We start from the raw sequence: 26,122 nt of genomic DNA on the forward strand, positions 1-26,122 counted from the left end.
GTGTGCACGTCCCCCCCCCCGCTAAAAATGGCAGAATGATTTGAATGTCAAGATATCGCTTGGGCCTATCTCTTCCGACGTGTCGGAAGCCCGTGTTGATCGAAGTCACGGAAGAAAGAAAGAGCGTGCCGCGAACAGTGATTGAACAATAAGTTTACGTCATTCAATAGAACTTGCTTTCTAGGTATGTAAACAAAAGTTACTAGTAAATTGACATTCAGTGTCAATTTTAGTATGGCGGTCAGATGGCGGTTTGTTTGCATAGTTAGCAAGTTCTATTGAATGACACTTGACTTTCGCATTAGTTTCAAAAAGTTCCTTAGATAATTCCTTTACACAGTGTTTTGCGCTTTGAATAAAAAACCTAACACCTTCTACATACACATCGATAATAAACCTAAATTGTCACGACAGAAAAGTCGCGTCACGATTTTACAACTAGGTACACTGGCCACGACTTGTCTCTGGCGATAAATAAGTCGGTACCTAGTTTATCGCTGTCTGCGCGACAAAGCGGCGATTAGGTGCGGGTACCGATAAACGTAAGTTGCTTTAGTATACCTACATATGAATAAATATACTTGGTCAACCAGATCTTGACAGTAGAAAAAGGCGGCAAATTTGAAAAATGTAGGCGCGAAGGGATATTCGTCCCATAGAAAATTTGAATTTCGCGCCTTTTTTTACTGACAAGATTTGGTTGACCAGCTATAACAATTCTAGATATGAAACCAGCGTGCTTTTTTTCATAATATACTTGGTCAAACCAATTTGTCAGTAAATAGGATCACAAAAAACTAACTAGTATAATTCTCTCTGTCTACGTTTGAAATAAGACAGTCCTTTGACAAACTATAGTTATCGAATTTTTGTTTTAATCAGCTTTAACAATTAAAATTTGATTAATATACAAAAGTTTTTTTTCTAAGTGAGTTGAAAAACGTCGTATGAAACACGTGTGCTTTGGTCATTCATTACACACATCGGCTTTCTTCTTGGAGGATACAACTTAACGGAGTAGCCATTAACAGGCTTTCCCCTCTGTCGAAAATAGGCGGCCAACGGTCATACACAATGTATGGACTGACGTTTATCTGACATGGCTATTTTTACGTTACGCATACATTTGACGTTCCCCTCCCCCGCAAAAATCGGCAGACTGATTTGTACAGAAAATTACAGACATGGCGTCTCCGTTTGATTATATCCTCCAAGGCTTTCTTACTGCGAGCTGCGCGCTTGCTTCCAACTCGCGCGCACAATAAGTATCGCCTCTAGTGTATGAAATTGAAATTATTTATTTCAGGCACAAATCCCATATAGTGTTAGTACAAAAAATATAATTTAACTACCTATATCTATGTTAGTGTACAATATGTAATGACCAACGTGTAAAGTGTCATTCTATGGGACTTGCTAACTATGTAACAAAGTCACTAGTAAATTGACATTCAGAGACAATTTTAATATGGCGATTTGTTTACAATTTTACATAGTTAGCAAGTTCCATAAAATGTAAAGAAAGAACGCTTGTCACGTGGAATTTCTTACACTGACCGGCTGTTCCTATCTCTATCGCACACGCGTAGTTATATTGCTGTCCTGCTCACAATGCCGGCTGTCAATGTCAAAGCAATATAATAGGCTCGTGCAATGTTCCTTGTAGTAACCGTCCTTTTTAATTAACAAGCTTTTTATTAGGTCGACCTGTATGTAACTAATTATGTAATGGAATCTAAGGTAACTAATTTAACCATCTTCTAAGGATCGTAGCGTCATGAAAATTGGCAGCTATATGTAGTCCTGATGACAATACAATAATACTTATATACTTATATACCGAGCGATATGATGAGAACTGTGGTAGTACCAATTATAAAAAACCGTACAGGAGACACCTCGGACATTAAAAATTATAGGCCCATTTCGTTGGCTACCATTGTAGCAAAGGTGTTGGACAGTGTGCTGGACAAACAGTTGGAAAAGCACACGGTGCTTCATGACGCACAATTTGGATTCCGGTCGGGCCTGTCCACGGAGACGGCAGTCCTTTGTCTTAAGCACACTGTCCGTTACTACACAGACAGGAAAACACCAGTTTTTGCGTGTTTTCTTGATCTTTCGAAAGCCTTCGACCTGGTGTCCTATAACAGACTTTGGCAAAAACTGTACGAGGAGACGTCATTACCCGGGGAGCTGGTGGAACTGTTCAGATATTGGTACGGCCATCAAACTAATGTCGTAAAGTGGGCGGGCTCGCTATCCGACGAGTATAGGTTGGAGTGCGGGGTCAGGCAGGGGGGGCTTACATCGCCCAGACTCTTCAGCCTATATGTCAACCAGCTGATCGAGGAGCTCAGCAACACCATGGTCGGATGTTCAATAGACGGAACTTTCGTAAATAACATCAGTTACGCGGATGACATGGTGTTGCTGAGCCCGTCGATAGACGCCCTTAGGACGCTAGTAAGTGTTTGTGAGCGGTATGCGGAGGCCCAGGGTCTCAAGTACAATGTCTCTAAAAGTGAGCTGCTGGTTTTCAGGGGAAGAACTGTCCAATTAGACGACGAAATGTTACCTCCGGTGAGACTGAATGGCACTCCTCTTAAAGTAGTAAGAGAATTCAAGTACTTGGGACACTGGGTAACCGCATCGCTAAAAGATGACGTAGATGTGGAAAGGGAGCGTAGGGCGTTGGCAGTAAGAAGTAATATGTTGATTCGTAGGTTCGCAAAGTGTACTAGCAACGTTAAAATCACCCTTTTTAAGGCGTACTGTCAGTCATTTTACACTTGCAGCCTATGGATCAACTTTACTCAAAAAACTTACAGCGCCCTACGCGTCCAATATAATAACGCTTTTAGGATGCTGTTGGGGCTGCCGCGCTATTGCAGCGCTAGCGGCATGTTCGCGGAGGCGCGCACAGACGGCTTCCACGCCATCATGCGCAAGCGGGTGGCGTCGCTGGTGCGGCGCGTACGCGGCAGCGCCAACAGTCTACTAGCCACAGTCGCAGACAGGATGGATGGCGCATTCTGGGAGTACTGGATTAGCCTTCATGCTTGTAGTAGTTAAAATTATAGTAATAGATTAGATATATATATATAGATAGATACTGTCACTAACATAGGTTAAGAGTTATAATAATAAGTTACTAATATTATGGAAACTATTTTCTGAAATAAATAATTATTTAATTTAATTTTAATTTAATAATATGGTACAGTAGTATAGTTGTCTGTCGTAAGAAAAGTACAGTCAGCGATAAAAGCTTGTACCAAAAATCTAATTTTTGCCAAAAACTTATTAATTAACAAGCTTTTATTAGGTCGACCTGTATGTAACTAACTATGTAATAGAATCTAAGGCCCACTTGGTCCATTCCACTAACCCGGAGTTATGCGGTTAAACCGTTAGCCCAGTGTCAAATTGTACTGGTAAACACGGTAACTCCAGGTTTAACCGGTTAACCCCAGGTTAGGGGAATGGTGCAAGTGGGCCTAAGGTAACTAAATTTAACCATCTTCTAAGGATCGTAGCGTCATGAAAATTGGCAGCTGTATGTAGTTCTGATGACAATACCATAATATGGTACTGTCGAACTGATCTGATGACGGAGACAGGAGGTGGCCATAGGAACTTTGCGATGAAACAACGCAACCTAATTGTGTTAGGGGTTTTTAGAATTGTCTTGATGAGTATAGTTGTCTGTCGTAAGAAAAGTACAGTCAGCGATAAAAGCTTGTACCAAAAATAATTTTTTTGCCAAAAACTTATTTGATCATTATTACATACTATTATTACATACTATTCCAGACTATCGCACCATGTTCTGGGTGACCATCATCGGGGCTGCCATATTATGGATCACCTGGAAGCTGTTGGCAGACGATGATCCGCTGGACAAGTTACCAGGGCCGAAGAAATGGCCTATTTTGGGCAACCCGTTCATCCTGTCCATGTCGTCACAAGGTACCTAGATTAGCTTTGAACCCCAAGCACCTTAACCTTTTGGACGCCAATGACCGATATATCCGCACCGTAGGTTCAACGCCAAAGACCGATTAATCGGTCACAGACCACAGATCATCATCGACCTACGTGCATATACATAAAGTTCACCTTCAGTTTTGACACTTCAATGATGTGGCGTCTGAGTGACAGCTTTTGTGTTTGACACGGCATGGAAAAGGTTAACCCTTTGAACGCTTCACTACATAGTATAAAACATAGTCGCTTCCCGCTATCTGTCTGTCCCTATGTTTGCTTAGATCTTTAAAACTACGCAACGGATTTTGATGCGGTTTTTCTTTAGATAGAGTGATTCAAGAGGAAGGTTTATGTATAATTTGTTAACCCGTGCGAAGCCAGGGCGGGTCGCTAGTAAAGTTATAAACAAAAATGTCTCTGAGACGCCAAGGTCCCGGGCGCAAGCGAGCTAATTTAAACCTTACTTGAAAGTGTGAAGGTTACTTTGACAACGTACGTCATAACACCTAAAGTTGTCCGTGGGCACAACTGAGATACACTTGTTTGTTTTACTACGTAAGTAGGGACAAAGCTATTTGTTAGCAAGAGATAACGATATTCATCTCTCATTCTGTAGTATAGCTGTGTCCCTACTTACGTAAGTAAAACTTACAATTAAGTGTATCTTGGGCCTAACGATAACTTCAGGTGTGCTTGTAGTTCAAAAGGTTAAAGGCGTCGTAAGAAGTCGCGTAACTATACAGTGATCTGCTCATGCTTGCTGCGCTGACTTACTGCAGATCTCTAAGTAATATCTTGTGGAAATCGTTCAAAAGTATCTCCAGAATCGCGGAAATGTCAAATTTGACAGGTTAGATCTTAAACATATCGTTATCGTATCTTGGCGATGTCTAATAGATATCTATTACAAAATCCGAATCGGGCCCTTGGTATGCCTGACTTGCCTGAGAACGCCGGAGAGATGCCTCAGCGTTTTCAAGCACACCTCAGCATCCCCGAGGACGCCTCGACATGCCCTAGGGCGTCTCGGCATGCCTGAGGACGCCTCGGCATTATGCCGAAGGATCCCTTGCCGTGCCGGGCCTAAGTGTGAATTGGCCTTGGTGCTCACGAAATACAAAGTTGTCTCAAGTACACTTATCAAAACAAAATGACCGCCTTACCAATTTGTTCAATCACAATCGGCTTATTATAAATAATAAATAAATATTATAGGACATTCTTACACAGATTGACTAAGTCCCACAGTAAGCTCAGGAAGGCTTGTGTTGTGGGTACTCAGACAACGATATATATAATATACAAATACATAAATACATAGAAAACACCCAAGACTCAGGAACAAATATCTGTGCTAATCACACAAATAAATGCCCTTACTAGGATTCGAACCCAGGACCATATATTATTGCAATAGGGAATATTACTGCAATGTTTTGCCGCCAGAGTGCAGCACTAATGACTTAAGTATGTACCTTAAATTGTTTTTTGGTAAGTTTTCACAGACAATAAAATATGATTTCACAGACAATAATACATTGATACATCAAGGCGGTTTGTTTACAAAGGGCCTACCCGGGACACGCGAAATCGAAACTCAGAGATCTGCTTCTTTATCGCTCGAATATGCAAGAGTGATAGAGAGGTTAGATAACAAGATTTCGACTCTTTCGTTTGCGGTAGACCCTTAGATTGTGACTTATTGTGGGAGTGGCGCCCCCTACGCAGAGTTTCGCGTAATATTCCCTATTGTAGGGCAGAGACAAGGGAAAATTCTCTTTGTGTAGGGAGACAAATTGCGACCTCTGTAATTCCTTTATCCCCGCCTGCTTGAAACTTATTGAAACCTTAAGTACTTACATAATTTCTATCTAATCCTTTCACTGTGTAAATTTATCAACCAAATCCTGCTTTAGGATTGCGATTCATCAAGAAAGTTAGACCGTAAATCTGAACTTTGTTCAACAATACTAATATTTCTTAAATCTCAGACGCGCAAGGAAAGTCCGGAATTAGTACTGTTGCCAATTTTCTCGTTATATTTCGTAAATTAGGTCTACCTATCTAAAGTCTATTTTTTTATTCGGTAGACTAAAATGACATTTCATATGAAATGTCATTTTAGTCTACCGAATAAAAAAATAGACTTTATATACCTAGCTGTCCCTATTCTGTACATTATGAACGTAATTTCACCGTATGCCTAAAGAATCTTCCTCTGGGATTTTTGAAGTGAAAACTTCTTTAGCGGCGCTGTGCACTTTTTGTGATGGGGAAAAAATGTTAAACTCGCGAGAGGTGTCACGTGACCGTAAGACGTAAGACGGACACGTGACCTGATCGAAAAACTGTTACTTCAATGTCATTGAGTTTTTCTTTATTGATTTAAATGCCATCTAGTGAGTTTCGCTCTAACTGGTATTAATATAACTCGAGTACTAACAGTGATATGCTTAGGGGTTTCAAGTAATGCGACTAAATAACGCTAGATGGCGTTAACCACAATTATACATAGTGCTGCAGACATTTTGCAATAGTGATTGAGTTTTCACTTCTGCCAGCACTCCCGGGGTGCAACCCGTTGTTTTTTTTTAACTCGACGGAGACATACATTTATATTTGGTACCAAATCGTGATTTCGTGTTTGTTCCGGCGATAATATAGAACGAATAGTTTTTCAAACTTACCGAATCTTTAAAAAAATCTGACAAAAATAAAAATCGCCGCAAGTGACATTCGGAGACTCAATTATTAAAAAAAAAATTCAAGTTTGGTTATTTTTACTCATTCTACCTCACATAATAGCGTTGGTGTGGGCGGGTTTTTATGATCGCCGCAACGCGATATTCGGAAAACAAGATCCGTTCTAGAGAAGAGAACGATACGATATGTACTAGATACCAACTAGTTTAGATTTCAACTAGAAATCTTTTGAAGATCAATTCGCAACCAATGTCACTTTTACGTTAAATTATCGTTTTAAGATCGTTTCAAAATCGTTTTGAGATCTAAAAATACATAACGAGTTGTTTAAAACAACTTGTTTTAGACATTGTGGAAATCGTTCAAGAGTATCTCCAGAATCGCGGAAATGTCAAATTTGACAGGTTATATCTTAAAATTATCGTTATCGTATCTTGGTGATGTCTAATAGATATCTAGTAGATGTCTATTTCAAAATCAGAATCGGGCCTGCAGGCAACGAACCGTACTCAGTTTACGAAGGTGCTGGAAACACGACGGCATTAACTCGTAACGGACATTTTGTAAGACCCATTCAAGTTTATGTCAAGCTAGGCTCTTGGGTCTCTGTTTTACATCCCGAGCATTTGTGCCACCTGCCTTTTTCTGATTCCACAATAAGAAAGGAAAATTTACATGGTATTCGTTTTTAAGACGAAACAGGAGCTGAGCCCGTTCTCAAATTTGAGATTTCGAGGTGAATATCGCCGTCGCGCTGACGGAGGCGGCGACGCGTAGCGAAGGACTATCCCTGTGTGTGTGGTGCGCGCACACAGACGCGCACGTTATTAGCCTTAGCGGGCCTCCGCGGCGCGGTCGGCCCGCTACAGCTTTGCTACACATATTTCTTTTCTTACAAACATATTCTTCGGTTATAACTCGTTAGCTCGCTACCGCCACTAAGCGTTTACATATTCCCTGTTATTGTGATTTAACTTCTTAATTATTAGGTATGTATCACATTTTTCTCAAAGTTTCGTCTTTATCGTACTTAAATAAAAAAAAAGGAAAAATAATTCACCCCACAACGGGTTAGAGCGAAGAAAAAAATCATCTCCACTTTACGTTTAGGGGAGGTAGGTACAGTCCAGGGATGTTGCGAACATCCGCATCCGCATCCGCAACCGCGGAACTTCCGCATTATTTTCAACATCCGCATCTGCATCCGCATCCGCATAAAATCGACGCGGAGCTTATGCGGATGCGGATGTCGAACAAGTGGGTACAAAAACGTCTTAGCGGCGGCGTAAGTGCTAGGTAATTTCGTCATTACCTATAACGAAATCGTCTAGATCCAGAAAAGTCTGCCAAGTTACTGTTTATTAAATATAACGCACCTATATTCTTGCTCAAATACTAAGCGTTTCGTTTTTTTTTAATAAAAAAATACTAAAAATGTAATATTTGACGTTTTCTAAGTACCTAATCTTGACATCCGCATCCGCATCCGCATCCGCGGATGTGAGCCTTAAAATGTAAAAAAATCTGCATCCGCAACATCCCTGGTACAGTCAGCAGAAAGAAGTTGCTAAGCGGGCGAGGTGTTCAAAATGATCTCGACTTGACTTTATTGTTAAGAGAATAAGAGCGTGGCAAAATAATTTTGAACACCTCGCACGATTAGCAACTTCTGCTGCTGACTTTTTTCAATTTTTTTTTGGTGTGATCAATTTATTTGTCCTTGCAATATTGCAGCGTTCAAGCTATAACGATTACGGAGCAAAATCGCGAATTAATAGGTAGACGGACAGACTGACATGGCTTAAGTAGGGTCATGATTGATTACGGAACCCTTTGCTGGTATTATTATTAATCCGAAAATCGGCCTCACGGTTCGTATCCTAAAAATAAAAACAATGCCCCTTTTATAAAGATTAAACACCTTGTATATAAAATAAAATAACTGTTTACATACATTATCAGCCACGTGTTTTCATAAACAAAGAAATACCCCTTATTTTTTTAATGCCTTACACGTGACACATTTGTCGATGGTGGGTGTGTTTACCGCATATCGCCACGTCATGTCACGACACGCCTCGTTTGTCACGTGTCATTCATTTGTCATGAAGCTAAGCTCAAGAAGGCTTGTGTTTTGGGACTTTTGGGTACTCAGACAACGATAGGTATATATACCTAATATACAAATACATAGAAAACACCCAAGACTCAAGAAAAAATATCTGTGCAACTCTCTGAACAAATATCTGTGGAACAAATGCCTTTACCGGGATTCGACCCCAGGACCGCGGCTTCACAGGCAGGGTCACTACCCACTAGGCCAGACCAGTCGTCAAATTGCTGACATTCATGCATTGATTATTCTTGCATCATCATCAATTGTATCATCATCACGATCATCACTACATTGTATAAAACAAAGTCGCTTCCCGCTGTCTGTTTGTCTGTCCCTATGTATGCTTAGATCTTTAAAACTACGTGACGGATTTTGATGCGGTTTTTTTAAATAGGTAGATAGAGTGATCCAAGAGGAAGGTTTATGTATAATTTGTTAACCCGTCCAAAGCCGGGGCGGGTCGCAAGTAATTAATAACACGGAAATTATTTTCACGGCATTTTATGGTTTAAACGTCGATATATTTTACGATGCGATCGTGAGCGAACCTATTATTATTGAACGATTACAATGTCGTGGGCGATTTATGGAATCATGTAGGTACATAGCTTTCATGATAACGAAGTTATTTCGTACCTACGGGAATGTGGTTATTGTTAAAATACGAATCCACGGCTTTAGTTCATGTCTCGAAAATATTTTAAGGTACTTTGTTCTTCTCCTTCCGCGCACAGACTCTAAACAATTTTAATAATACATATTATAATAATACAACAACAAAAATAATAATTTTTCATTTCTCACGCTCTAAAAGAGGGTCATTGTTGTTCTAAAAGGTGTGCTGAAAATTATACGTATCTGCACTAGAACATTTTACGTTCCAAGTACGATTTTTTTAAATGTTTTACGATAAGCAATTGAAATTTGGGTTTCAACGAATTTGTTATACAATTTCCAATCTGATATTTAACTCCCCATTCCATAAATAACGATACTTTTGCCTAAGTTGTTAATTGAAAGTACCCTCAAGAAATACTATAAACGTCTGCGATCTAGTGAAAATCTGACTTTAGCCATTCCGCCGAAAAAGTCGCGTGCGTACTGTAGGTCTTTCACGGCCTACTCAGTTAAGCTGTGGAACGATCTACCAGTGGACGTAAGGAAATCGCAAACTGTTGCCTCACTCAAGGAGAAGTTGAAAAAGTTGTGGTTATTAGACTCCTGATGTAGTTAGAACTGAATACTTTGTATATATATATATATATATATTAGACGTGTGCGCCGATTAAAAAATGATCGGCGGTGGCGTTTGCCAAAAAATCGGCGGCGGCGGCGTGTTTTCGGCGTGAAATCGGCGTGACCTTGACTTTCAGGTTTCTTAAGAAAAATCATTAATTTGTTGTTTTTCTTGAAAATTTGATCAATCTAAGTTGCTGGTCAGTGAACTACATATGGTTTTGAATAGACTGTGAGTAAAATAGGGTTTGTAAATGAATATAACATAGCTATAATAACTTAAATTTCTCTACTAACTAGCTTGCATTAAGGGATTACCAGGTCCCAATGACCTTCGATCCGATCGGTAACTCTCAATTTTCTCATGATTTCATTGGCTTAACGTATTAAAAATGACGTACTTTAACAAAACAAAACTCCAAATATCCTTGAAGTTTGCTAGACATAGTGGACTGCTGTATGGCTATGCTTATTGGTTTCTTGTCGTACAAGCAGTAAGCACCAGGCTCACTGAGACGTATCTTCTTTCTCGTTTTCATATTGCTGAGGATTACGACCACATGTACTTTGTGTCCATTTTGCGCGGTCAGACTGCCGCAAGCCGACCTCTTCATAGCGGTCTACGATCTCACACATGCTCCAACTCGAGCACGTTTGCCATTAATTCCTAAATTCATGTTTTTCTTCACATCATGCGTTGGTTAATATGTCCGAAGAATCTAAGGGCTCACCCATGGCATGTTGTGAAGATCTGAGTGGTGTAACCTCCCACTACACACTTACTTACTTACCATAATATAAACACCCCCTTTTGATTTACCCTTAGAATATGGCCATGTGATTTAGTCGTGATCGTCTAGTCTAGCGTTAGGACCCCTCGAAGTGAACCGCGGTACCCTAAGTTCTTTAATGAGTATCAGCTAAATTTTGGACTCTGATTTTATTTACAATTACCTAGACTTTAGGAAAAGTATATTATGATATTGGAAGCACGTTTATTATGATGTTAACTAATAACTACTAGAAAAATTTATTAAAATACAAAAATAGTACTGAAAGTTACCAGAATTTATTAGTGTAATGTAAATGGAGTTATATTTTACTTGAAATGATATTATTTAGGTAAATGCAGCATATATGATGATACTGATATAAAAGAAATATATTTGGTAAAATGAGTTTAAAAATGGGGTTGGTAAAAGCCTGCCACAATCTATTAAGCCTCCGGGATAACATATGAGTAGCACTCCTGGGGTAAGCCCATTTACCTCTAGCATTTCAAGTTAATATTATTAACTATCAGCTTCTATACGAAATATGCTACCCATACGCTCGATGCAGGATTGGGGGCTCCTAGTCCAATCAGCAAGGTCAATTGGAACTCCTACCCTACCTTTTAGCCAGACGGGCTATGACCAACACTTCGGAACCTATGCGTACCTAGATGGCTATGGAAAGAAGTGTCAAAGTATCCATCAGTCATCAAAATTACTATTCTTTTTTATTTCAAAAACTAGGGATGCGAATCCCATTTCCATTCCCCAGAACTAAAATATAAACTGTATTTCTAGTATTTTAGAAGTATAAACGAAGTACTAAGTTTATTTGTTAAAAATATATTATATTTTACGAGACTGAAATATCAAGATGAGCATTATTTCTCTCAAATTATCCTTTGGATTACTCTTGCCTGCCAAAGGTTCCCTAAAACAGCTAGACGTCGATTTTCTATCTCCGAATAGACTGTGTTCCTAATCCCAACTTGATATTTAAGATCTAATTGTGTAAATACCTTAGAAACATGATTGTAATACTCAGTACCTCGTCTTTACACCAGAAAACCAGAATTTCATAAATAAAAATAGAGATAAGATTTTACATTAATTATTTTCCCCAAATAAATTAAAATATTGGAAGATTTAAGCAACTGAAACCCTATACCCATTTACGCACAATTTTAGTATAGCGAGACCGTAGTTGAAGTTCTTTAAAAGGAGAAATATATCAATTTTACAGACCAAGACTAAAATGAACCCTAAATTCCGAATAATTAGTGTGTGAATTTACCCTAAACCTACCCTTGTCCCTACTCTAGTATAACCAAAGTACAGTTCGTACTTACCATCGACCTGGTACTTTGGAATATACGCAAGTGTATCCCTACTAAGAAGCTGTAGGAGTTCGGCGAGCGATTCCGAGAATGCAACCTAACAGCTCGTGGTCTTGTCTCCCCCCATGGCGGGTTGCACAGAGGCAGGGTGGCAACATGGGTAAGACAGGTCCCTATTATGTATATAAGTGGTATAAATAAATATATTTAATATACGAAGCCTCCAAATACTGTAGATTTCAAATGGGCCCAGATTACTCCGGATGGTGCGCATGTGACACCCCCACTATTCATCTAACAGCTGGACATTGGAGAGCTAAGGAGGGAGACGTTTTTCAACTTCTATGTTGGTAAAGAGAAGGTGCCAAGATAACCCTCATCTTGGAACAAAAAGACTCCTAGACAGCTCACATTTAACACCGCAAGGGGTGAGCGGTCCAGCCGGACAAACAGTCAGTCCAAACAATGATCTGGTTTTAAACTATATAGCAAAAGACCCCATAGTAAAACACTAAAATAACTAGGTTCAATTTTACGAACCAAACTACTCACAAAATCAAACTAACTAAACACAGAAGTGAAATTCCCTTAAACACCGTTATCTAAATTCAGTTTTATGACGATATTGTCCCCATAAAACCAAACACAGACACGCTTTCCAAGTCCCTGCTATGCAACGATATTGTCCCTGCATAACGTGACGGCACTTAGAAAACACAGTGTAGAAAACTTCACTATAACTACACACAGTAGCAAAGAATCCCTGCAATAGCCTAAGTTCAGTTTTACGACGATATTGTCCCCGCAAAACCAAACACAGACACAATTTCCAAGTTCCTGTTATGCAACGATATTGTCCCTGCATAACGTGGCGGCACTTAGAAAAACACTGCATAGGAAACTTCACTATATTTAAATCCCGTACTCGGTAACAAAGAATCTCCACAAAAGTCTAAGATCAGCTTTACGACGATATTGTCCCCGTAAAACCAAACACAGACACCATTTCCACGTTTAAATTCACCAGGATAATTCCAAGCGAAAACAAACATAGTAACAGTAGTAGAGGAACTTTGCTTACCGAATATTAAACGCCCGAGAACCAGAGTCACTGCTAGTCCGATGGTTGAAGAATGAATGCCCCGCCGGCGGCGCGCACCGGCCTTTTATACCCTCTACTGGAGACTGGATACATATTGGATACAAGAGACTTATTGGAGACATATTGGATACATAATGGATACTGGAGACATAATGGATACAGGGGACCTAATGGTTACTGGGGACCTAATGGGGACATATTGGATACAAGAGACATATTGGGGACATATTGGATACATAATGGATACATAATGGATACTGGAGACATAATGGATACTGGAGACCTAATGGATACTGGGGACCTAATGGGTACATATTGGAGACAAGAGACTTACTGGAGACATATTTGGATACATAATGGAGACAGGGGACCTAATGGATACTAGAGACATAATGGATACTGGAGACCTAATGGAGACATATTGGAGACAAGCGACTTATTGGAGACATATTGGATACATAATGGAGACTGGGGACATAATGGATACTGGAGACATAATGGATACTGGAGACCTAATGGGGACATATTGGAGACAAGAGACTTATTGGAGACATATTGGATACATAATGGAGACTGGGGACCTAATGGATACTGGAGACATAATGGATACTGGAGACATAATGGGGACATATTGGAGACAAGAGACTTATTGGAGACATATTGGATACATAATGGAGACAAGAGACATATTGGGGACATATTGGATACTGGAGACATAATGGAGACATATTGGAGACAAGAGACTTATTGGAGACATATTGGATACATAATGGAGACTGGGGACCTAATGGATACTGGAGACATAATGGATACTGGAGACCTAATGGGGACATATTGGAGACAAGAGACTTATTGGAGACATATTGGATACATAATGGAGACTGGGGACCTAATGGATACTGGAGACATAATGGATACTGGAGACCTAATGGAGACAAGCGACTTATTGGAGACATATTGGATACATAATGGAGACAGGGGACTTATTGGAGACAAAAGACTTATTGGAGACATATTGGATACTGGAGACATAATGGATACACTGGACCTAATGGAGACATATTGGAGACAAGAGACATATTGGGGACATATTGGATACTGGAGACATAATGGAGACATATTGGAGACAAGAGACTTATTGGAGACATATTGGATACATAATGGAGACTGGGGACGTAATGGATACTGGAGACATAATGGAGACATATTGGAGACAAGAGACTTATTGGAGACATAATGGAGACAGGGGACCTAATGGGGACATATTGGATACAAGAGACATATTGGGGACATATTGGATAATGGAGACATAATGGAGACATATTGGAGACACGAGACATATTGGATACATAATGGAGACAGGGGACCTAATGGGGACATATTGGATACAAGAGACATATTGGGGACATATTGGATACTGGAGACATAATGGAGACATATTGGAGACAAGAGACTTATTGGATACATAATGGAGACAGGGGACCTAATGGGGACATATTGGATACAAGAGACATATTGGGGACATATTGGATACTGGAGACATATTGGGGACATATTGGATACAAGAGACATATTGGGGACATATTGGATACAAGAGACATATTGGGGACATATTGGATACAAGAGACATATTGGGGACATATTGGATACATAATGGATACAGGATACCTAGTGGATACATAGTGGATACTGGATACATAGTGGAGACATAGCGGATATATAGTGGTTACTGGATACCTAGTGGATACATAGTGGATACTGGATACATAGTAGCGACTGGGGACGAGAAACAAGCGATTTATGCTAACCAAAAGTACCAGGCTACCAGAACTGAGGAAGAGGTCATTTGCCCCGTACATATTAGCGTTATGCAACCTACGACCGGTGACTTATTAAGACAAACGTTTACCAAAAGTACCAGGCTACCATAACCGAGGAAGAGATCAAAAGTCGTAAAGTTCGATGCTACCAAGATCTATCCCTTTCACGCTTGCGTCTTAGAGAAAGACGGAGATATTCTCAATGGCGTCTATGCACACATTCACAGGCAATAGTCGGGTAGTCAGTTTGAGTAGACTAAATTATAATAAAAGGGAACGCTTTATGGCCCCTCTACACGCACGAACCTACAAGTATTATTTTACTTTGAGATACTTTTAGTTTCTTTCCGAAAAACACTCCTGTGTGGAAGTATTTTACGTTTATTAGTAGCAAACATACTCAATACGTAGCGGGAAGTTTAAAATCTTAGGAGTTTTGGACTGTTTGTATTAACTCTGTACTAGGAGTTCAGACTTCAATACGACCGAACGTCACGCTGTCAATGTCATTGTCAATGCCACAAGCTCACGCATTTAGGTTAGTTTCAACTTGAGATGATTACTTTACGCAATTTATTGATTTAAATAGCGAAAATTTTATAGTGGGTTATATATTTAATGAAACCACAAGTGGTAAAATATGAAAACGTGTGCTTCAAGTTGTAATTGTTACACTATTCATTGGAATCATGTATGAAATACGCGACTGAAGAGGGTCTTAGTATTCAAGGTATTTCTCTCTAGTTTTTGTGTTTTGTAATGAACAAATTAGGCTAATATTTTGTAATAGGCATACGGCCAGTCACAGTGGCGATATTGAGCTCTCTAAGAAATAATGGAGGGGTTTGTTCTTCTAGCTGTCCAAGGTATAAGCAGCAATCTTCGTTAACACTAGATCTCAAAAGCGCTGGAAGCTGGAATATTGAAAACACGAGAGCTCGTACCAAGCGCACTTTAGTTGCACGCCGAATACCTGTATTCTTCCAGATCTTGTCGAGGTTAGCCTTAGCCATGCCAGATTTGCGGCGTAAATATCTCGGCGGTGCAACCACCGGCACTGGTTATCAACCCAAGATATAAACTCGCTTTTACGTAATCGCCTTACTTTGGTCTTGGAATGGTTGTTCTTAAGACCTCCCTAGAACTTTCATCTTCAACTTTCTTCAGAAGAGTCGCCATTTCATGTAAATCTCGTCAGGAAGGCGACAATAGTAGCACAGTTTGTTACAAGAACTTATAGCATCGAGTGACAAAATAATGTTGCTTTACCCATTTACAGCTTGCACATTTCCGTGGGGCAAGCATTTTGCAGGGGCAGATTGACAGTGAATCTACAGTGTTGTCACTCTGTCTCTTTCTTCTAGACATTTTTGGCACACGGCTGTTTTTAAGAAACTCAGGGTCTCGAAAACTCGCACACCAATGTTCTCAGATTTTTGCTTCACAATTAACAGGAAAAAATTCTACTTCATAAATTATTGCTCCTTAATTTTTCTTGAATACTTAGGATAACTCAGTTACTTTAATTGGTGTGTCAAATAGTTTGTGTAACTGGCTATTCTGTTTCATTTAATTAATAATTTATGTACCTATATTTGACAACTGTAACATATATTATACAAAAAATCCATATTGATATCCAGATGCCAACTCGGAATAGCTAGTTAACAACACTCAAGGTCACGCCGATTTCACGCCGATCATTTATCGGCGGCGGCGGCGTGGCAAAAAAGACCGGCGGCGGCGGCGCGCCGGCGCGGCGCACACGTCTAATATATATATATATTATTTATATATAGATCATATGTTTATGTAGTTAGTAAACAGCGGTATGTTTATGTATACGTATATGTATATGTGTATATAGGTTTATATATAAGTATATTTATAGTTTATGCGTATTTATGAGTAGGTAGTACTGGTTTTCTCTTTATTTATTGCTCTCGTCTTCCTTTATGTGTATCCAAAATTCTCATATTGCTATTTGTCCATATTAAATTGTCTTTCACCTGTTAGTGTTTGATCCTTTCGCATTTTCTCAAAGGTTAGCTGGAAGAGATCCCTTTTAGGGATAAGTTCGCCTTTGTACATAACATTCTTATTTTTGTTTTGTTTTTGTCCGTTTTATGTAAACCTGTTTATGTGCAATAAAGTGACATACATACATACATACTATAAACATTTATACTTGATCATGTTTAAAAAAAAAACCGGCCAAGTGCGAGTTGGACTCGCGCACGGAGGGTTCCGCACATTCAACAAAAAATAGAGCAAAAAATCGTGTTTGTTGTATGGGAGCCCCCCTTAAATATTTATTTTATTTTATTTTTAGTATTTGTTGTTATATCGGCAACAGAGATACATCACTTGTGAAAATTTCACAAATGATGTATCGCTGTTGACAGACAGACGGACAGCGAAGTCTTAGTAATATTAGTGTCCCGATTTTTACCCTTTGGGTACGGAACCCTAAAAACCACATGAATTTTACTTTCAAGATAAGATAAGATAAGATAAGATTTCCTCGTATTCGAAATAAAAAGTAGAGTAGGTACGTGTTAACACTCGGGTGAACGGCATAACGGCGGAGAGAAGGACGATGGCGGTGCGTGGTAATATGCTTGCCCGCAGATTTGCAAGGTGTAATGAACAAGTCAAATTGACGCTTTTCAAAGCCTACTGTCAGACGTTCTACACTTGCAGTCTGTGGATAGGTTTTACACAGAGGGCATACAATGCACTAAGAGTCTAATATAACAATATTTTGAGGATGCTGTTGCGGCTGCCGAAGCACTGTAGTGCGTCCAACATGTTTGCAGAAGTACGAACGGACGACTTTTACGCAATCAGACGCAAGCGTGTGGGATCACTACTCAGGCGAGTGCGTGGCAGCGGCAACGGCCTCCTCAAAGTATTGTCGGAGAGCCTTGACTGCCCTATAACTAAATACTGGGTCGAAGTGGCCATCGGCAGGGCCAAATAGGATAAGGCTAAGTTCTGTATATATTCTGTACCTACTAACTTAGTTATTAAGTCAAAATTGTTACTAACATTATATGGATCTTTGATCTGCAATAAATGTTTTTTTTTTTTTTTTTTATAATTTCAGCCTCGGGCTATTGCCTTTACCTATATACCTCGGCATACCTATGAGTGCCTTTCATCTCTTGGTTAACAATCTACTATTTGTATAGTAATCAATCGCAATGTTTTTTCAGAGGAATATTTCGTCCTAGTGCGTGAATTTGTGAAGCAATATGGCGACCGGTTCGTGTTCAAAGTGTTCAACACGCGGATCCTCAACATTTGCGGCGCTAAGGATACAGAAGTAAGCATATTTTATAACAATTTTTTCATTTTTTTAACACATAAATTACATTTTAATTAAGATAAGTACAACTTAAAAGCTAAATCTAAAAAGAAATAATACTAAACTTAAAATAAACCTAGGTACTTAAAAATTCAACAATAATAGAAAAAATATACCCACCTATGAAAGGTCCCCCAAGTCCGTGGCCTGCGGAAGGGTGCCCATGAGGCTGGCTACATTACCGCGCTGGATGGCTATGCCTATTCGTTGATCTAGGATTGAGCCAGCCCTAGGGTCACCCGAGGTCTCAAGTATTTTTTTTTAATTTCCTGGAAAAGGATATGGGCGTCGCTGCTCCACGGCCTCTACCGACTCTACCTGCTAGGGTCTCTACCGAAAACGCCGTAAATATGTGGTTGTTTGTATTGTATTGTACTTGGCATATTTTTATTTATGTATGGCCTTATAAAATACAAAAAAAAACTTAAAATTTCCTAATAGTCAAAAAGCAAAAATAGTTTCGGGGCTGTCGTTCACGGAAAGTTATAGTTTGTCAAAGGACTGTCTCATTTCAAACATAGACAGAGAGAATCACACTATCTTTGTCTTACACTAGTACTAGCACCCAAAAGAAAAGGATGAGTATCAGTTTTTTGTTCTTATTTACTGACAAATTGGTTTGACCAACTCTACTTCAAATCTTTCTGCAGGTGGTTTTATCGCACTCTCGCAACATCACCAAAAGCAGCCACTACAAATTCGTGGAGCCGATGCTTGGGACTGGGCTGCTGCTGAGCACAGGTTTGTTTTCACATAACATGCATCACTATCATCATCATCACTATCACTATCACTACATAGTATAAAACAAAGTCACTTTCCTGTCTGTCTGTCTGTCTGTCTGTATGCTTAGATCTTTAAAACTACGCAACGGATTTTGATGCGGTTTTTTTTAATAGATAAAGTTATTCAAGAGGAAGGTTTATGTATAATTTGTTAACCCGTGCGCAGCCGGGGCGGGTCGCTAGTTACTTATAAAGTAGAGACGCGAAGCACGAAGAACTTCGTACATTGACCCGCTGTTCCCTATCTCTATCGCTGCCTATCTAATCACTAATAGTTGAATATAATTGTTTAACTTTTCTATCGATGGACAGGGAAACATTTTGTCTTATTAAAGAAAGAAAAACGATTGTAACCGATAAACAACACGAAGAATTACAAACCTTCAAGAAAAGAGCGTATTCCCATTTCAAAGGCCGGCAACGCACTTACAACCCCTCTGGTGTTGCAGTCCATGGGCGGCGGTAATCGCTTAACATCAGGGAACAAATCAATATATTTTATGAAATATTTTTTGATTGGCCGTGGCCGGGTGATCTAGTAGTGGTTAGGACGTTAGCCGCGCTGAAAACGCGGGTTCGATTCCCACTTCGGCCGCCGGTGGACTTGGTCACTTTTTCTTTGGTGTATATTTGTATATCCATTTCAGTTTATAATATTATACAGTTGTAGTAATTATTTTCCGTCGTATTTCACGGAAACGTACGAACGTGTCTTGCTATTTCAGTCGGTCTCGGTACAAAAAATACTGAGGTTGACTGAAGTAGCATGACAAATACGAACGAGTCCGAGAAAGTACGATGGAAAACAATTAATACGCCTATACATTTCATAGGTAACAAATGGCACAGTCGTCGTAAACTCCTGACCCCAACGTTCCACTTCAACATCCTGAAGAACTTCGCCGTGGTCATGGAAGAGAGGAGCAGATCCTTCGTCCGGCAGCTTCGGGAGACCAAGGGGTCGGAGGTCGAAGTAGCTTCCCTCATCAAGGACTTCACTCTCTACACTATTTGTGGTAAGTGGTAAGTGAAAGGCCCGAGTGGACGCTCGAGTTGGGCGTGCAGCGGGGCGGGGCGTGCGGCGTGCATGTTAAACAAATGCAAGCGTATAGGAGCGGCCTTAGTACACGCTGCTCAAATTACTTGTGAGCCCGACGCCACGCTGCACGACCCGACGAACGCTCCGCTTCGAGCGTCCACTCAGGCCTTACACTAAGACTAACTAACTAACCATTTTGGCTCAGTGATCCAAAGTGAAAGTAAAGCGCTGGTGGCCTAGCGGTTAGAGCGTGCGACTTGCAATCCGGAGGTCGCGGGTTCAAACCCCGGCTCGTACCAATGAGTTTTTCGGAACTTATGTACGAAATATCATTTGATATTACCAGTCGCTTTTCGGTGAAGGAAAACATCGTGAGGAAACCGGACTAATCCCAATAAGGCCTAGTTTACCCTCTGGGTTGGAAGGTCAGATGGCAGTCGCTTTCGTAAAACCTAGAGCCTACGCCGATTCCTGGGATTAGTTGCCAAGCGGACCCCAGGCTCCCATGAGCCGTGGCCAAAATGCCGGGACAACGAGAGGAAGAAGATCCAAAGGGAGACCCTTGTTCAAAGAACTCAACCTCCTTACTTTGCCATCAATGTTTGTACTAGAGGTAGGTAAATTTGTAAAAACATATCCAGAACTTTTCACACAGTTAAAGAGTGTATGTAAATTTAATACTCGATACCCTACCAAACTTGTGCTGCCTAAAGCAAAATCCAAATTATGCAGCAGGAATTGTTACTGCATGGCAATAAAAGTGTTTAACAACATTCCAATAGAAATAAGAGAAAACCAACAACCGCTATTCTCTAGAAAATTACATGAATGGCTTATGAACAAGCAATTTTACTCCCTAAAAGAATATTTGGAATGTAAAGGTTTGTAGTTAGCACGTTTTTAATATTTTAATGACCTATTATGTTATTTATTAATTTGTTATTTTATAGTTATAGCTAAATGTTGTTGTTGTTTATGTTTTAATCTGGAAATGTTTAACAAAGCCCCCTATTCAATGTCAATTAAAATATATAACCAAATACCTCAGAATATAATAGTAGTTTATGCAACAGTGATATAATAAGGGTTCTTAAAATTCAAGGGTCGAAGTTACAAAACGAGACGTAGTCGAGTTTTGTAAAAAAAGACCCGAGAATTTTAAGAACCAATTATGAGCTGTTGCATACATTACTTTTTCTATGACAGCTGCAGCAAAAAAAAAAAAAAAAAAAAAAAAAAGTTATTATTAAAACAAAAAGAGATTATTAAAAAAAAAAGTTATTATTAAAAAAAAGAGTTGTTATTTAAAAAAAATTGAGTTATTATTTAAAAAAAAAAGAGTTATTATTTAAAAAAAAAAAGAGTTATTATTGTAAATGAAAACATACCTCTTTCAATCAAGATGATCGGAACTTGTATCTTTAAAAAAAATAAAGCAGTTGTATTATACTCATAAGATGACTGCTAGCAGTCATCTTATGAGCCTATAGACAAAGCATTCAAATGACATTGCTTTAGATATCACTGTCAGTCATTTAATTGACACATTTGAGTGCTGGAGTAGAAAAAGATAATAACGAACTACCCAACCTTCGTAAATAAACTAAAATCATACCTAATGATTGAATGTCCATATACTCTACAAGAGTTTATGGACAGTTAGCTCAAGCTCTAGTTTTAGACGGTGCTTAACTGTTTTAATTTTTATGCGTATTGTTGGAAGTATTATGTTATATATTAGTTATACTTAGATTAAATAGTCATTAATGTAGCCACGCCCTAGTAGGGTCCATGAATGTACTAACTAACATAAGAACACCGTGTAATATTACTGAATCGCGATTAGAAAGGGATTGAGATAGCTGTCAATCCATATTGATTTTGACGTAAGTGTATGGAAATCTGTTATTTCTAATCCCTTTCTGATCGCGGCATGATAATACCATGGTTGCAATAAAGAATTATGAATTATGAATTAAATTAATTTAGTTGTACCTAGCTTTTAGATTTAAGAAATATTGCGTGCTGGACCTCGGCAGATTGTGATGGACTTTTTGTATATACTAACACCTTTTGTACTCACTTTCATGCAATAAAAAATTATGATTATGATTATGAAAGTGAATCTTGGCCTCCGAAACGAGAGCTTCCTGCCAGTTACCCGCCGATCCGCCGGATACACTGTACAGTCAGCAGCCATAGTTGCTAAGCGGGCGAGGTGTTCAAAATGATATTGACACGACTTTATTGTTAAGAGAATAAGAGCGCGTTAAGGTAATTTTGAACACCTCGCCCGTGTTCCACCTCGCCTTAAAATAAAAATAATCCTATTTCAGACTATCTTGGCCCATGGTTTGGTTAATAGTACCTTATTACACTACACAACAACAAAATACTAAATATAGATATTAATTACAAAAAGAAAGAAACCGGCCAAGTGCGAGTCGGACTCACGCACGAAGGGTTCCATTATTTAAAAAATCACGTTTGTTGTAATGGGAGCGAATATTATTTGTTGTTATAGCGGCAACAGAAAAACATCATAATATCAACTGAGCTATCACGGTTCATGAGATACAGCCTGGTGACAGACAGACAGACGGACAGTGGAGTCTTAGTAATAGGGTCCCGTTTTTAGAACCCTAAAAAAAGAAAATAAATAAATCTTAAAAACTAATACAGACGGACAGGCGCACGCACTTAGGGTTACCAGATACAAATTTTGGAATTTCCTGACAAAATTCCTGATTTCCGAATATTTCTCCTGACATTCATATTTTTCGCGACGACGGGGGGGGGGGTCTCTAGCCGTTAGCGATGGCCATCCGATTGAGCCGAGCGCGTCATGTATATGTATGCTTGATTTGCTGAGATTTGTTAATTAATAATTATGACGTTATTGATAAGTTGAGTGGATCTCATTTATTATTTTTTTACAATGTTTTTGAAGGTACTTTATAATAAAGTCTATCAATTCAAAAAATTCCTGACATTTTCGTGTTCCGTCCCCATTCCTGACAAAAGGCCAAAATTCCTGACATGTCAGGAAAATTCCTGTCATCTGGTAACCCTACACGCACTGAAGCGTGTGCCTCGTCCCAAATAAGTCCCAATGTCGTTGGGCAGTTATTGGGCAGTCCGCCCGTTCAGCGAGCGAAGTAGGCCATAAATATCAATTCTTCCTTCCTCGCAAAGCTAAAGTGTGGAATGAATTGCCTTCGGTGTTTCCGGTCCGTTAAAACCTTGAAGAAAAAAGTCTTCCTTCTTAAGAAAGAAGAAAAGAAAGAAAAAGCATTTATTAGCACAATAACAAACTTAAAAACTAACAAAAGAGAACACAAAATGAGAGGTTGCGCTAAATGGTCCTCACTCAGCTAGGTGTCACGGTATGAGCCACATGGCACACTCCGCGACGCTGATTTTCAGTAAGGCCCAGTGGATGGACTAGGTGGCACTCAGTAATGGACACAATGTACAAAAATAAGGGAAAACTTAAGTAAAACTAAAATTAAACATTAACAATCAAATCAAATTAGAAATTAGCCTATAAGTCATCTGTATGTTTGTGTGTATTGTAACCTCCCACTACCTACTTACTTACTTACCATAATATAAACACCCTCTTTAGATTTACCCTTAGAATATGGCCATGTGATTTAGTCGTGATCGTCTAGTCTAGCGTTAGGACCCCTCGAAGTGAACCGCGGTACCCTAAGTTCTTTAATGAGTATCAGCTAAATTTTGGACTCTGATTTTACTTCCAATTACCTGGACTTTAGGAAAAATATATTACAATATTGAAAGCGCGTTTTGTTATGATGTTAACGAATAACTTACTAGAATAATTTATTAAAATACAGAAATAGTACCAAAAGTTACCAGAATTTATTATTGTAATGTAAATGGAGTTATATAGTAACAGCACCAGTCATGGGACATTTAAGAGGAAATTTGGAGTATTTGTGATATTTCCCTGATACCGGCAAAAGTTCTACCGCTTAGCGTGTTTAAAGATGAAAATCCTATCCATCTTTTATGTTTCAGGCGTGTTATATCAAAGATACTGCAATTAGTTTCCACATAATTTACAAATTAAAACTATGCCTTTTTTCTCCAGTCATGGACACCAAAGCTCCAGTAATGGTACCCCGGTAATGGACGTGGATCCAGTAATGGGCCCCCTATAATGGACATACCCTATCAGTATAAGATATTGGAACAGGGAATACATTTTTGGCAAAAAACTAGTTATTAGTCATATTTGGTATAAGCTTTTATGTAAGAATGTATTTTTCTTTTCACAGCCAACTAATACTCATCAAGACAATTCTAACAAACCCAAACACAATAAGGTTGCGTTTATTACAGAGTTCCCATGGCCACCTCCTGTCTCCATCATGAGATCAGGTCCATGTTATCATAATATTGCATTGTCATCCGATTTGCTTACGTATTCAAAATTTCAACTCAATCGGAAATCCGAAAGTGGCTCAAATTCAACTTCCAAGATTTGAACCACACTAACTAACAGGCATGTTAAATAAAATTTTGTAAAAACGATATAAATTTTTTCTACTCCCGTATTTTTATTTGTCATTTAAAGGGTCGTGCACACACCTTTAAACCCCTCTCTTATAGTTGTCAAGACAAGTCTTTAGTCTATTCCCCAAAAAAGTATTTGTGCATACACGCAGTATCTTTTTGGCACTTTTACGATACTTCGTGTAATCACCACTTAAAAAATATTGTATGGAATACATTGTTGCCAACCTAATTTTAATTGTCATTTCTGCCAGATGAGTGAACCATAGACATGTTTTGGTCACATCATCATCATCATCATCATCAGTTTTCATCTTTATAGGGCTGTATCTCCTAAACCGTGCGTCGTAGCGCAAAAATAATAAAATGTTCATTCCTCTGTAAGAAACCCCTAATTAATATTATAAAAAAAAAATAAAAAAAAACAAAACAAAACTTTATAATACTGTATCTCCTAAACCGTGCGTCGTAGCGCAAAAATAATCAAATTTTCGTTTCCCTTTGAAACCCCAAAGTAATATTTAAAAAAAGCGGCCAAGTGCGAGTCGGACTCGCCCATGAAGGGTTCCGTATTTAGGCGATTTAAGACGTATAAAAAAAAAACTACTTACTAGATCTCGTTCAAACCAATTTTCGGTGGAAGTTTACATGGTAATGTACATCATATATTTTTTTTAGTTTTATCATTCTCTTATTTTAGAAGTTACAGGGGGGGGGGACACACATTTTACCACTTTGGAAGTGTCTCTCGCGCAAACTATTCAGTTTAGAAAAAAATGATATTAGAAACCTCAATATCATTTTTGAAGACCTATCCATAGATACCCCACACGTATGGGTTTGATGAAAAAAAAATTTTTGAGTTTCAGTTCGAAGTATGGGGAACCCCAAAAATTTATTGTTTGTTTTCTATTTTTGTGTGAAAATCTTAATGCGGTTCACAGAATACATCTACTTACCAAGTTTCAACAGTATAGTTCTTATAGTTTCGGAGAAAAGTGGCTGTGACATACGGACGGACAGACAGACGGACAGACGGACAGACGGACAGACGGACAGACAGACAGACATGACGAATCTATAAGGGTTCCGTTTTTTGCCATTTGGCTACGGAACCCTAAAAACACGAAAAACAAAACAAAATAAAAAAAAAGAAAGAAAAATGTTTATGGGTTACATCTCCTAAACCGTGCGTCGTAGCGCAAAAATAATAAAATGTTCATTCCTCTGTAAGAAACCCCTAATTAATATTAAAAAAACAAAAAAAATATATATATATTTATAAGGCTGTATCTCCTAAACCGTGCGT

The 26,122-nt window shown here is 38.9% G+C and overlaps 1 protein-coding gene across 1 annotated transcript in view; it reads left to right on the forward strand.

Annotated features, from left to right (window-relative positions):
• The first annotated feature begins 532 nt into the window (after positions 1 to 532).
• LOC134656323 (cytochrome P450 4C1-like) overlaps positions 533 to 26,122 on the forward strand; it is a 37,815-nt gene continuing 12,225 nt past the window's right edge. The window contains exons 1-5 of the mRNA XM_063511836.1: positions 533 to 542; positions 3,817 to 3,972; positions 18,296 to 18,405; positions 19,098 to 19,188; positions 20,066 to 20,248. Coding sequence (XP_063367906.1) covers positions 3,828 to 3,972; positions 18,296 to 18,405; positions 19,098 to 19,188; positions 20,066 to 20,248 — 529 coding nt within the window. The 5' untranslated portion in view covers positions 533 to 542; positions 3,817 to 3,827. The remainder of the gene's footprint in view (positions 543 to 3,816; positions 3,973 to 18,295; positions 18,406 to 19,097; positions 19,189 to 20,065; positions 20,249 to 26,122) is intronic.

Source organism: Cydia amplana, chromosome 18, assembly GCF_948474715.1.
Source record: "Cydia amplana chromosome 18, ilCydAmpl1.1, whole genome shotgun sequence".
Lineage (NCBI taxonomy): Eukaryota > Metazoa > Arthropoda > Insecta > Lepidoptera > Tortricidae > Cydia > Cydia amplana.